Source organism: Nannospalax galili, unplaced genomic scaffold (assembly GCF_000622305.1).
Source record: "Nannospalax galili isolate Female #2095 unplaced genomic scaffold, S.galili_v1.0 scaffold779, whole genome shotgun sequence".
NCBI lineage: Eukaryota > Metazoa > Chordata > Mammalia > Rodentia > Spalacidae > Nannospalax > Nannospalax galili.
This window is the reverse complement of record NW_008345224.1, coordinates 77534-90663: the sequence shown is the minus strand read 5'-3', so window position 1 is coordinate 90663 and position 13130 is coordinate 77534. Positions and strand designations below refer to the sequence as shown.

General features: G+C 41.9%; 1 protein-coding gene across 16 annotated transcripts in view; it reads right to left on the bottom strand.

The window, feature by feature from the left end:
• CUNH2orf76 (chromosome unknown C2orf76 homolog) overlaps positions 1-13130 on the bottom strand; it is a 90561-nt gene that overhangs the window by 37700 nt on the left and 39731 nt on the right. For 14 of the 16 annotated variants that reach the window (XM_008841399.3, XM_029567507.1, XM_008841398.3 and 11 more), the window contains 3 exons: positions 11554-11604; positions 4601-4638; positions 2325-2406 (listed from right to left, as the gene is read on the bottom strand). In XM_008841399.3, coding sequence (XP_008839621.1) covers positions 2325-2406; positions 4601-4638; positions 11554-11604 — 171 coding nt within the window. The remainder of the gene's footprint in view (positions 1-2324; positions 2407-4600; positions 4639-11553; positions 11605-13130) is intronic. The other 2 variants (XM_017800197.2, XM_017800199.1) reach the window with 1 other exon arrangement.

The following is a 13130-nucleotide window of genomic DNA, read 5'->3' as shown; positions in this document are numbered from 1 at the left end:
GAGGTGGTTCAGCAGTTAAGAGCATTGGCTGCTCTTGCAGAGAACCCAGGTTTGGTTCTCAGCACCCACATGGCAGCTAACAATCATCCTTAATTACAGTTCCAGGGGATATGATACCCTCTTCTGTCCTCTTCGGGCACTGTACACACAGGTGCACTTTCATACATGCAGGCAAAACACCCATACACATAAAATAAAAATAAATAAACCAAAAAATAAAAACAGTCAGTGCTGTCACTGAGCCATCTCTCCAGCTCCTACATTATAACATTTAATCCATTTGGAATTTATTTTGGAATAAAGACTGAGTTAAGGATTTTAAATTTATTTTCCAGAACACTCTCGCAATTGTCTGGCTAGTTCACGTCTTCCTCATTTATTTGAGATGCTAACTTTCTTGTAAAGTACTAATTTTTTTCATTTTGCTATGGATTTTACATTGAGCTATCTGTTCATTCCCACATCAATACTATTCTGTAACATTCAATTTGGCTTGTACTCTTTTTTTGAGACAGGGTCTCCCTGTTGCCCCAACTGGCCTGGAACTCGAAATGTAGACAAGGCTGGCCCTGATCTCACAGAGATCCACTTGGCTCTGTCTCCTGAGTGCTGGGATTAAAGGTATGTGCCACCACACCCAGCTCATGCCTTATACTTTTAAAGCAAGTCAAGCTGCCTCTAGGTGTTTTAAGTCTCAATTAGACAAGTGTGACCTTCTATAATAAGAAAGAGCATTTGCTGCAGCAACTGTCAACTTAACAAACTTCTCACTCACAAAATAAATGTTCAACTACTATTTGATTAATGAATTTTTGCCAAGTAGTGGAACCATGAAATCACTTAGCCCAAAGAAATCGTTAACTATGTATGTATGCGTGTATGCATTTATTTACAGACAGGGTCTTACCATATACTCCATACAGGTCTTGAACTCACTGTGTAACCCAGGCTGACCTGAAACTCAGTCCTCCTGCCTCAGCCTCTCTGGTGCTAGGATTACAGGCATGTACCACCATGCCCTGCAAGAAATCACTAAGTAGTCTCAAATTTGATTTTACTTTTAAGAAACTAGATCTTGGATGATATTACAGAAAACAAACATAAGCATCATAGAATATAATTCCTGTTTTACACCTGCTACAAAGACCCAGGAAATTAAATTTTTTTCAAGTAACAATAAATCTACTGTATTCACAATATGAATAGACACTAATTCTAGCAGGTACAGAGGCCAGAAAAGGGCACTGGGTGTCTTGTTTGCCATCTTAGTCCCTTGAGATGTTTCTCACTGAATGTGCAGCTAGGCTGACAGCTAGCAAGCCCCAGAGATCCTCCTGTCTCTGCCCCCAACATTGCTGTGGTTACAGGTGCATATAATATAGGACCACACCAAACTTTTTTGCACCAGTGCTGGGAATCAAACCTCAGGTCCTCGTGCAGTAAGTGCTCCAACCCACTGAGCATCTCCCCAGCCCCTTAACCTGTTATTTTTAATCTTATTTCAGTGGAAAGATTCCTGTCAGGAATTCACATAAATCATGAGAATTGTTCAACAGTGAATTCCTGACATGTGGTTAAAGTCACTCAACAGAACTCCTGTCAAAAAAATTTATGGCTTCCTAGCCTAGTCCTTACTTCAAGTGTTCTTATCCAGTATTCATGGGGACTTATGAAGGAAAGGTGCCTTTTGATGGCTTAGCATGCTCCCTGACCACAGAGGTGTGTCCTAGGTACATGTCTCCAACTGCTCTGAATTCCCTGCTAATATTCACACCATCCTTAGGTGACTAACATCCATAAGTAGACTAACAGTGACACCTAATGGCTATGAGAGAGGCCACACAGAACTGTATGCCCCTGCTAAGCTGAAAGGTTAAATCAGGCAATTTTCCAACTGCATACTCCAGCCAGGTTCCTAGTTTAAATTCTATACCTTGGCTAGCCTTGAGTGACTTGGGTGACTCTCAGAGGTCACACCACATGTTGTACAAACAACATCTCATTTCATTATTCAACATTAGTTCCACTAGGTCCATTTCTCTCAAATGGCACTGATGACAGTAGCCAGTCATGGTACTAATAGTCTGTCAATCATTTTAAATGACCCTCACCAGAATTCTGAGCAAACCTTCTAAAAAGAACTATTTGCATTCTGCACATTTGAAGAACAGATGCCAGTGCCTCAAGTCAAATGACCAAAACACACGGCATTCTCAGCACAGAGATGTTTATGTTGCAGACGTTTCCAGATACTATCAGCCAAGGCCCCTTGCTCACAGGCTGGGAATCCCAGTGCACCCACCGAGACCCCAGCTCCTTCTCACCAATTCCTGCGGCCCTCAGTGTGCTGTCTTCCTTCAGCAGAAGTCTGTCATCGTCCTCCAAACTCAACACAAGTTCGTTTGTCTGAAAAGAAAGGATCCCCATTTCCTTAGTACTTCAATGGGTTTCCCATTTGGTTAGGACTTCCCAAAGACACGGGAGTTGTTACATGAGGTGTGTGGGTAGGGTGGGGGGGTCAGTCAGTAAAGTGCTTGTTGTGCATGAATGAGGATCTGAGTTCAGAACCCCAGAACCTACATAAAAGCTGGACTTGGTGGCATGCATCTATAATCCCAGTGCTGGAGATGTGGAGACAGGAGGATCTCTTGAGCTCACTGGCCAGACAGCTTAACCAAACAGCAACTTCCAGATTCAGTGAGAGATCCTGTCTCAAAAAGTACAATGGGTAGGGCTGGAGAGATGGCTCAGTGGCTAAGAGAGCTTGCTGCTCTACCATAGGAATGCAGTTTGGATCCCAGTATCCATGTCGAGTGGCTCAGAAATGCCTGTAACTTCAGCTCCAAGGGATATGATATCTACTTCTGGCCATCACAGGCACCTGCACACATGTACACACACACACACACACACACACACACACACACACACACACACACACACCAAATAAATGAAATATTTTTAAAAAGGAAGGTGGAAAGCAATAGAGGAAAACACCCAACATCAATCTCTGGCTTCCACATGCAAGACCACTGACACTCAGAGAAAAAAGACCACCCTGGTCCATTGAAGTCCAGCTTTTCAACCTCATCAAAATCTTACATGAAAACATCACACATAAACAAACAGCTCTCAGGTATGGTGGGGCAACCTTGGAATGGTGAGCTGCAACCTCTGAGGAAGGTGCCCCGACCAGGGCCAGGGCAGAATTAGGAAAGTGAAGGGGTCTAGACTGCCAGGTGATAAATGGATTCTTTATACAACCCGAATTTTTACCATGCTCTATACTTATTTTGTATAAATTATGTGGTAGGTGTTTTTGAAAACATGTATGTTATTTAACCTTTTTTTTTTTAAAGAATCTACTATTAACAGGTATATATGACTTAGCTTTTAGAATTATTTTGTTTCACTTTATTAATTGTATGTATGCTATGATGCACATGTGGAGTCAGAGGACAACTCTTGGGAGTCAGTGGACAACTCTTGGGAATCAGTTCTCTCCTTCTACCATGTGGGTCCCAGGGATCAAATAGGTTGTCTGGCTTGGCAGTAAGCACCTTTACCCACTGAGTCATGTTGCAGACCTTATAACTTAGCTTTCATATATGTGTGTGGGGGGGGTGTATACATGGGTTAGTGTTTGTCTATGTGTGCACATACACATAGAAGCCAGAGGTGGACATTAGGTGTTTTCTTCAATCACTCTACACTTTTTTTCTTGAAGTTTGTACTCTGCAACATCATAGAGAAGCCTTACGTCCACAAGGAAAGGACAGGTATAATCACCAAGCAAAGATGACCTCATCAGAAAATGCTGAGGCCCATCAGCTAACCATGAAGTCAAAGCTCAGGCAGTATGGCCTGCTACAGGCTAAGAGGAAAACAATTATTTCTCTCCTTTTCCTCACCTGTTCCTTCACCAGAATCCATCATCCTCTAGGGCCACCATGCCCACTCTAGCCTCTCCAACAAGTTTCCTACCACCACTCCCTTACACATGTACCAGGGAACAAAGATGTGCTTGGCATCCATCAGGTCAAACTAACTGCAGCTGCTGTGGTGCTGCTCAGCATGCACACAGCTCACTGTACCTTGGCCAGGTCTCCACCAATAACCTCGGTGGGAGGCTGGTGATTGGCACCAACCTAGAAGCCAAGAGGATACCAGTTTTCAAACTGGATGCACTCTACCTTATTTTCTGAGACAGAGTTTCTCAGTTAATCAGGACCTCATGACTAAGCTAGGATGGCTGGCCAGTGAGCCCCAGGGATTCTACTGCCTCTATTTCCCCAGTGCTGGGATCACAGATGGCAGATCAGCACACCAGCTTTTTACAAGGATGCTGGGTATCTGAACTCAAGTCTTCATGCCTGTGAGGCAAGTACTTTATTAACTAAGCCACCACCCAGCCCTGCTTTTATTTTATGTTTTCTTTAATGGGAAAGGAGGGCTATAGAAAGCAATCCTACAAAATTTTTTAAAAGAAAATCATTTGGATAATAGGAAAGATTTTAAACATACAAGTTCATTTGCCTACCTCCCAATCCAACCAACACTGCTGACAGATGTGTACTAGATACTGCACCTGCGGACATACCTTTGCTTTGTGAGCTTGATGAATAATCTTTAGTTTATCTGAAAGAAAACAAAACAAGTTGTTTCTTTACAGAGTATTCTAAAACTTCTTTTGTAATTATTAGTTGAATGAAGAAATTGAAATTTTTAAATCTTTGCTTTATGAATATATCTACTTAAAATCTGTTATAGTGTAAAATAAAATTGACTTTCACAAATTATTCAAAGTATACGAGAGCAGAGGGGGGGCTCGAGGGTAGAGGGCCCGGCATATGGAGGTCCTGGGTGCAATCCCAAGCCAGGACAACATACATTCAGGAGCACAGACAGAAGATAGGGAGAGAAGGGGAGAGGAAGAGAGGAACCAAGAGAGAACTAGAAGGAGAGAAGGGTGGAAGGAGGGAGAGAGATACACAAAGGTATTTTTAATTCATACATTCCCAAACTTTTGACTTTGCAAGATATGAAATTGTCATCTACAAAGTTCATGGTCGGGAGTCACACTGTTGAATTACAATAAATAAATCACAAAATATTTTATAATGTTTTAAGTAAGTGTATGAATTTGTATTAGACTGTGTGTGTGTTTAAAGAAAGTTTTGGCCTTTAACATGTGACAACAGTTTGTGTGTTGGAACCTGAAGTCCGTTCAGCACATTTCCCCTTACAGTAAAAGAAGAGCAAATACATTGCTCCGTTTTGTCTTTTAGAGCCACTAAAGGCTAAGAGCAAATGTAAAAAAGTACACACACATATATAATCTTAAATTAAGACAAATTACATATATAATTACATATATAATATGTAATTATATAGAGATGATAGATAGATAGATAGATAGATAGATAGATAGATAGATAGTCTTAAGATACAAGTGAACACCCAGGCATAGTGGTGCACATAGTCAAGTAGATCTTTGTAAGTTTGAGGCCAGCCTGGTCTACATAGTAAGTTTCAGACAGGGCTATATAGTGAGACCCTGCCAGAAAACAGAAATAAGAAGTGCCAAAGCTCTCAGGGCATTAAGAACCATAGCAGGTCCAATGATCATACTGAAAAAATGTTGTCACTCTCAGAATTCAAACACTGTCTAGGCTCAGTGGTCACATGAACAGGCTGTTAATGCCCAAAGGACACAAATATCTGCTGCTACCTTTTGTGTGTGTGTGTGTGTGTGTGTGTGTGTGTGTGTGTGTGTGTGTACAGAGCTGCATGGATGTGTATGCATGTGGAGGCCAGAGGTTGATGGCAAGTGTCTTCCCCTATCGCTTTCTGCCTAGTTTTTTGAGACAGAGCCTCACTGAATCTGGAGCTAACAGATTTGGCTAGACCTGTTGGCCAGTGAGCTCCAGCCTCCCAACTCTGCCCTGACTCTGGGATTACAGGTGTGCCACTGCACCTGACTTTTTATGTTCACGCTAGAGATCAGGCCTGCTCAGCAAGCACTTCACCCACTGAGCTGTTTCCCCAGCCCCAATACCTGTTTCTTGGCTTACCAATGCTGCTTAGGCTCACGCTCCTCATGTGCCTCATTCCAGCCCAACACCACTCCTTACTCTGTGCTGAAGCCAAGCCACACTGCCTCTACCACTGCCTCTACAACAGGCCTTTCCTCACACTCAGGTAAGTTCTGAGATAGCCAGTCCTTAATTATAACATAGGTAAAGCCATTCAACAAATTTGATTTCCAAAAGTTCCTGGTTCTCTATTTTATTTAGACATTTAATTGCTGTATTATGACAATAGATATGACTGTATCTGGTTAAGTTCTCCTAAGTAACATTCACTTCTATTGCTCATGCTATAATCAGAAATTCACATGGAAGGAAAGGGTCTATTGAAAACAGACCTCGACCTCAGTAAAGCTATGTTTTCATAATAGGTATCTATCATCCAGTTAAAAAAATGGTACTCTGAGGAGCTGCAGAGATGGCTCAGTGGTTACAAGCACTTGTTGCTCTTCCAGAGGACCCGAGTTCGGTTCCCAGCATCCACATCAGTCAGTGCATAATCACCTGTAACTCTATCTCTAGGGGATCCAACACCCTTTTCTGGCCTCTGCAGGCACTGCACACAGTTGGTGCACTTAACATTCACGCAGGGAAAACACTCCTAACACAATTCTTTTTAAGTTTGAACCGAAACTTTCACCAGGTTTTTCTCTTCAACAGAAATTGGCAAAACCAAAGGAAAAAAAAAGAAAAATGTCAAACTGGCATTTTTTTTTTGATGAACTTGCTATTGTAGCCAAGGCTAGACTTGAACGCCTGTTCTTCCTGCTTCTACTCCACTGAGTTTTGGGGTTATAGGTATGCTTACTTTAACTTCTTTTCAAAAACACTTTATTAACAAAAATATCTTTCCTCAATAAAAATTTCTTGATGACAGCAACTTCATAAAAACACTACTATAGGACTGGAGAGATGGTTCAGTGGTTAAGAGTACTTACTGCTCTTCCGAATAACCAACTGGAGTTTGGTCCCCAGCACCCACATCAGAGCGCTCACAACTGCCTTTAACTCCAGCTCCAGAGGATCTGACATCCTCTTCTTGCCTCTGTGGTCATGCATACATACATGTATATAAATAAATAATAAATAAATCTTAATAAGTAAATAGTATCATATTTGTGGAACATTTAACATGCTGGTTCGTGCCTTGTTAAATTTCACATGGTCCCATGAAACAAACAGGGCTTACCATCTGCACACCGTACAGGAGTCAGGATTACTGTGTTCAAATGCATGGTGGATGAGCCACAGGGATGAATGGCTGACTCAACAGATGTAAATGCCAATTAAATGGGAAGAGGTTCTCAAACACTGGTGGTTGCAAGAGCAGACCCTTCACCCACAGGCAGAGAGATAATGGCTGGCACCCTTCCGGCTCCTCAACACACAATTCCATATTCTATTCCCACAGGCCATGCAGCCATGCTATCTGACCAGAACAGGTGAAAAAATGACACCTCGCCTTTCCTATGCAAGACAAAGCAGAAGGTTGTTACATAGCCAGATCCAGAGCTGAGCGTGGTAGAGCACACCTTTAATCCCAGCACTCAGGAGGCAGAGGCAGGTGGGTCTCTGTGAGTTCAAGGCCAGCCTGGTCTACATAGTAAGTTTCAGGCCAGCTGGAGCTACAGGGAGACCCTGTCTCAAAAAGTCCCCCACCAAAAAAACACAGTCAGATCCAGACAGAGAGCGTCTTGGAGTCTATCAAGATCCAGGGCTTCTGTAATTTCCTCTGCCAGTTCATCTGAAGCAAAGGGGTTAATGACATGGAGTAATCATTTTGTTTTTTTTGTTGTTTTTTTTTGTCATTTTGAGACAGGGTCTCCCTGTAGCCCTACTTGGCCTGGTACTCACTATGCAGACCAGGCTAGTCTCGAACTCACAGAGATCCACTTGCCTCTGTCTCCCAAGTGCTGGGATTAAAGACATGCACCACCACACCTGGCTCCAACATGGAGTAATTTAAAGCTACATTTTCTACCTTTGAATGATGCTCAGCAACCCAGACTCTGATGCTTAGAGTATTCTATCTCACATGTATGTAGAGGCCAGAGGTCAGCCTCAGCTGTCCTTCCTTGGGTGCTGTCCACCTCACTTTTTTGAGACATGGTCTCTCACTGGCTTGGAGCTTGCTGATTAGACTAGGCTGGCCGGAAATAGAGCCACAAGGGTCCTCCTGTCTCCACCTCCCCAATGCTGGGATTATAAGCATGTGCCACTGTGTCTACCTTTTAAAAACTATTTTTATCATTTTTATTTATATGTATGTGTGTGTGTGAGTGCAAGCTATATGTGTGTGTATGCTTGCAAAGGACAGAAAAGGGCACCAGCCCCCCTGGAATTGGAGTTCCAGGTCATGAGCTGCCTGATGTGGGTGCTAGGAATTGAACTCAGGTCCTCTGGAAGAACAGCAAGCATTCTTAACCACTGAGCCATCTCTCCAGGCCCCATGAATCCAGCCTTTTTGTGTGTTTTGGGGACTGAACTCAGTCAGGCCCTCATATTTGCACAACAAGCACTTCAATGAATGAGCCATGTCCCCAGCCCTGCTTTCATTACTTTAAGATTTGTTTTCGTTTGCTTTTAAATATTTTATTTTTATTTTATGTCTATGAGTATACTGCCTGCATGTAGGTAGGTAGGTGCACCCGTGTTGTGTAATGCCTGCAGAGGACAGAAGAGAGTGTTGGATCCCCTGGAACTAGAGTTTATGAACAGCTGTTAGCTACCACATGGGTGCTGGGATTTGAACCCCAATCTTCTTCAAGAGCAGCCAGTGCTCTTAACCACTGAGCCATCTCTCCAGCACCTTAAGATCTGTTTTTTAAAAGAACTGACATTAAACAGATTTCCACACACACATACACACACCATGCAAAATGGGAGGCCATATGCAACTATTGTAATTTGTAAGTGGATTCAAGCTTAAGAGTCTATTCAAGGCATTGTATTTCAAACACAGTGAAAGCCACAAGTGAGAAGTTTCATATTTACCTTCATCATGCTTTTTTATTCCTTTCTCTGCTTCAATATTGAGTATGTAAATGCTTTAGGTCTCATAAATCAAAGTACTTTCCACTCAGTGCCTCTGCCTTATGCTTGACTACCCCTGCAACCTCACAATTAGACTCTGAATATTAAAATGCAGGCACACAGACAAGATTGTGATTTTGAAAGATTGTAGGTCATCATTTGCCCTATTGAATGGGAACAGAATGAAAAGCCACTCTGAAAAATGATTTAAAGTAATAAAAATTTTATACTGTCAAACGTCTTCACCAATTAGCAGAAATATTTATTAGGTGGATCATAACTTTCAAGCCAGGTCTCAAATTCCTATTAGCTGAGTGTTACTCTACTGAGTGTCAGGAACTAACAAATGACACCTAGCCACTGGCTTTATTGTATTTTTTTTTTACTTGTTTTTTTATTACATTTTATTTTTATGTGTATATGTGTGTGGGCATGCATACCAGAGCCCAGTTGTGTGGGTCAGAGATCAATTTGCAAAAGTCAGGTCTCTTCTTCTACCATGTGGGTTCCAGGGATTGAATTCAGGTCTTCAGGCTTGGTGGAGGCACCTTTATACACTGAGCCATCTCCCTGGCCCCCATTATTGTACTGTATTAGAGTTTATTCATTTATCTGTGAGGCAGGGTTTCATATATCCCAGGCTAGCCTCAGACTCACTATGTAGCTGAAGATGAGTCTGAACTTAGGCTCTTTCAGTCTCTACTGGCTCCAGCATGCTTTTCCTCACTAACATACTGCTTCCCTACACAATTACAGTAAACTTTCCCAGCATTCTACAACTCCTATATTCCTTAATAAACTTCCAAGTTGATATTCTTTTAGTGCTGGAATCAAACCAATGTCTTGCCCATGCTAAGCACATGTTCTACCACTGAGCAATGCCTCCTGCCCCTCCAAATTGACTTTTATTAACATATGGTAAATTAATGTTTGGACATAAAATTTGAATTCATATTAACAAAAACAAATGTGCGTGTCCACCCTGTGGTACTGGACGGTGGGAACTGTGGTACCGGCCCTAGCTGTCTTTCCTTGAACATGGGGCTGAGCAGCAGGCACATCCTGGAGGGGGCCAGGCCTATGGGAGGCCACTGAAGCACACCAATGGTTGGCTGGCCATCATCACCCAGGTGACCAGTTCCAAGGAGGACTAAGGCAACTGCATGGCACAGATAAGAAAAGACTTGGCAAGTAAGAAAGAAAATGGCTGAAGAGCCAAGATGGCAGCATGGCAGCTCACAGCAAAAACATGACTCCGGTAAGATGTCTCATCAATGCCTCCCCTGGCCATGGAGGAAGATGTGAAAACAGTAGACACTGAAAAAAAAAAACCAAACCCAACTGTATCTTGGCCGTGAAGAAGAGGACAATCAATCCATTTATCTCCTTGAGCAAAAGCAAACAATGGTTTTCTCCAATATTGATGTCCCTCTAGCGAGAGGTTCAAGCCAGCAAGTTACTGTTGCCTATGTTTGCTGCATGGAAGCCAAAATGCTCTTTCTTAAATACAAGAATAGTCATGTGGACAGAGAAATGGAGAAAAGAAAATAGTTGGAAGCGGTGTAATTGAAATTGTGATTCCTCTCATGAGCCTGGAGCTGTGTTCCCCTCCTGTGAGCTGGAGCTGTGGTTGTGTCCCAGGAGCTGGAGCTGGGGTCCCCTCCAAGAACCTACAGATGTCATCCCCTCTCATGAACCTAGAGCTGTGGCCCCCTACAGCAAGCCACAGTTCCACAGTTCTCTGGTGGCACATTGATGGTAGAGCAGATTAGAGGATGGAGGTCCCAGGTTGTGTATAGCAGTGACTTTATTTCTGTGTTGGGCTTATGATGGGGACAAGGAAAGTCTCTGGCATTTGTAGACTCTAGTCTTAGGAGGACTGATTCTCTAGAATGGAATTCCCATCTCCTCTGAGGCCCAGCTGTGGTCTTGATTCTACATGTGGTCCTGGGCACCCAGACCTTCATGTTGGACCTTTCCCATTCCCAGGCACCAAGAGGTTTTCCTTTATTTTTCTATTACTTTTCTACAATCCCAGTGTGTCTTCACCTGTGCCCTATAGAAAATGTAAAACACCTAATTCAATGTCTAGACATAAAATCACAGTATAGGAAGTTTAAAAAAGGTACTGTAATAACTAAACTGACATAATTCTCACACTAAAAATATCTAATTGTATTTTGGAATATAAATTTGTAATTCTATGTCTACTATAAGTTTTTTAGTATTATTCATTGACAAAACTGTACAAAGCTTCAACAATACTGCAAAATTTATTATGTTGCTCTAATTTGGCATTCACTCCTTTTTCAAATTCTCCAATCTATACAAAGTTTTTCAGTGTAATCATGTTATTTTTGTTAAAGCAATGCTAATAAAAAATGCAAAATTACATGAATATATCTTTTAAAATAATAAGAAAACTGGTTACCGTATTTGTAATTTCTGAGTGGAGGTGGTAGGTTGGTCCTCAAAAGAACATCTATAAGAGAGATGATTTTTATTATGAAATAGTCAACTAGGATACACAACCTATTTTTTTTTTTTGAGACAGGGTCTTATCTAGCCCAGGCTGGCCTCAAACTCCAAATATAGTCAATAATGATCTTGAACTTCTGATTTTCCTGCGTCCACCCCCTGAGCACTCGTATTACAGGTATGTGACACCATGCCTAGTTTATATGTTACGAGGATGGAACCCAGGGCTTTGTGCATGCTAGGCAGGCACCTACCAACCAAGCTACAATCCCAGCTGCAGACTAATCTAATTTCCCAGCACTTGGGAGGCAGAGGCAGGCGGATCTTTATGAGTTCAAGGCCAGCCTGGTCTACATAGTGAGTTCCAGGACAGCTGGGGCTACAAGGAGACCCTGTCTCAAAAAGACCGAAAAAAAAAAAAAAGACTAATCTAATTTGTAAGAACTGATATTAGATCAAATGAAGATAATGTGGCATCATAATCCAGGGGCCATCTGAAATAAAAAAAACCATCACTAAGAGACTGAGCTGTTAGCAACTGAGAATTCAGTGACACTATTAAAAGAACTATTACTTGGAATGGGGAGATGGCTCAGTCAGTGAGATGCCTGCCATGCAAACACAAGGACCTGAGTTCAGATCTCCAGAATCCATGTAAAAGGCCAGGGGGTGGCAGTACACTTCTATAACCCCTGTACTGGGGGAGGAACAGAAACAGGAGCATCCCTGGAGGCTGTTGGCCAGTCAACTAGCTAAATCAATGAGATTAAGTTCAGAGAGACTGTCTCCAAAAATTAATATTGAGTAATAGAGGAAGGTCTCCTTCATTGACTTCAGGCCTCCACACACTTTTGTACCCACCTAAATATGCACACACCCACACTAACAATTACACCACACACACACACATACACATACAGAGAGAGAGAGCAAGAAAAAAACAGTTATTTAATACAACAGTATCTATATATACTCAAAACAGAATACATTGCTAGTGTTTGTTTAATGTTTGAATGTGAGAAGCCCTTGACGTTCTTGGCCACTAGTAAAAACTGTAACCTAGAACAATCTTATTACTTTTATCAAAATTCAGATAACGTACCAACTAAATATTCTAACTCAGCAGAAAAAATAAAACACAGAGTAAACATTCTTTTAAAAAAATATTACAAATCCAGTATCAATTTTAATAACATCTGATGGTACAACTCCTACAGAGACAATTTAGTGGCATACGTCAGAATATACAAGACTGGCAAGATGGTTCAGTAAGGAGAAGTGCAAGCTTGATGACCGGAGTTCGATTCCCGGAAACCACAGTGGAAAGAGAAAAATGATTTCTGAAAGCTGTTCTCAGACTTCCACACACATGCTGGGGCATGTGTGTATACAAACATGCACACAGACATTATTGTGTGGTGTGTATGTACAACCATTATGCTTCAAGAACTTATCACAAATATCCATCTTGCATGCATACAAGGGTACCAAGTGCAGCACTGTGCATAGTAGCAAATGTTTGGCAAAGTG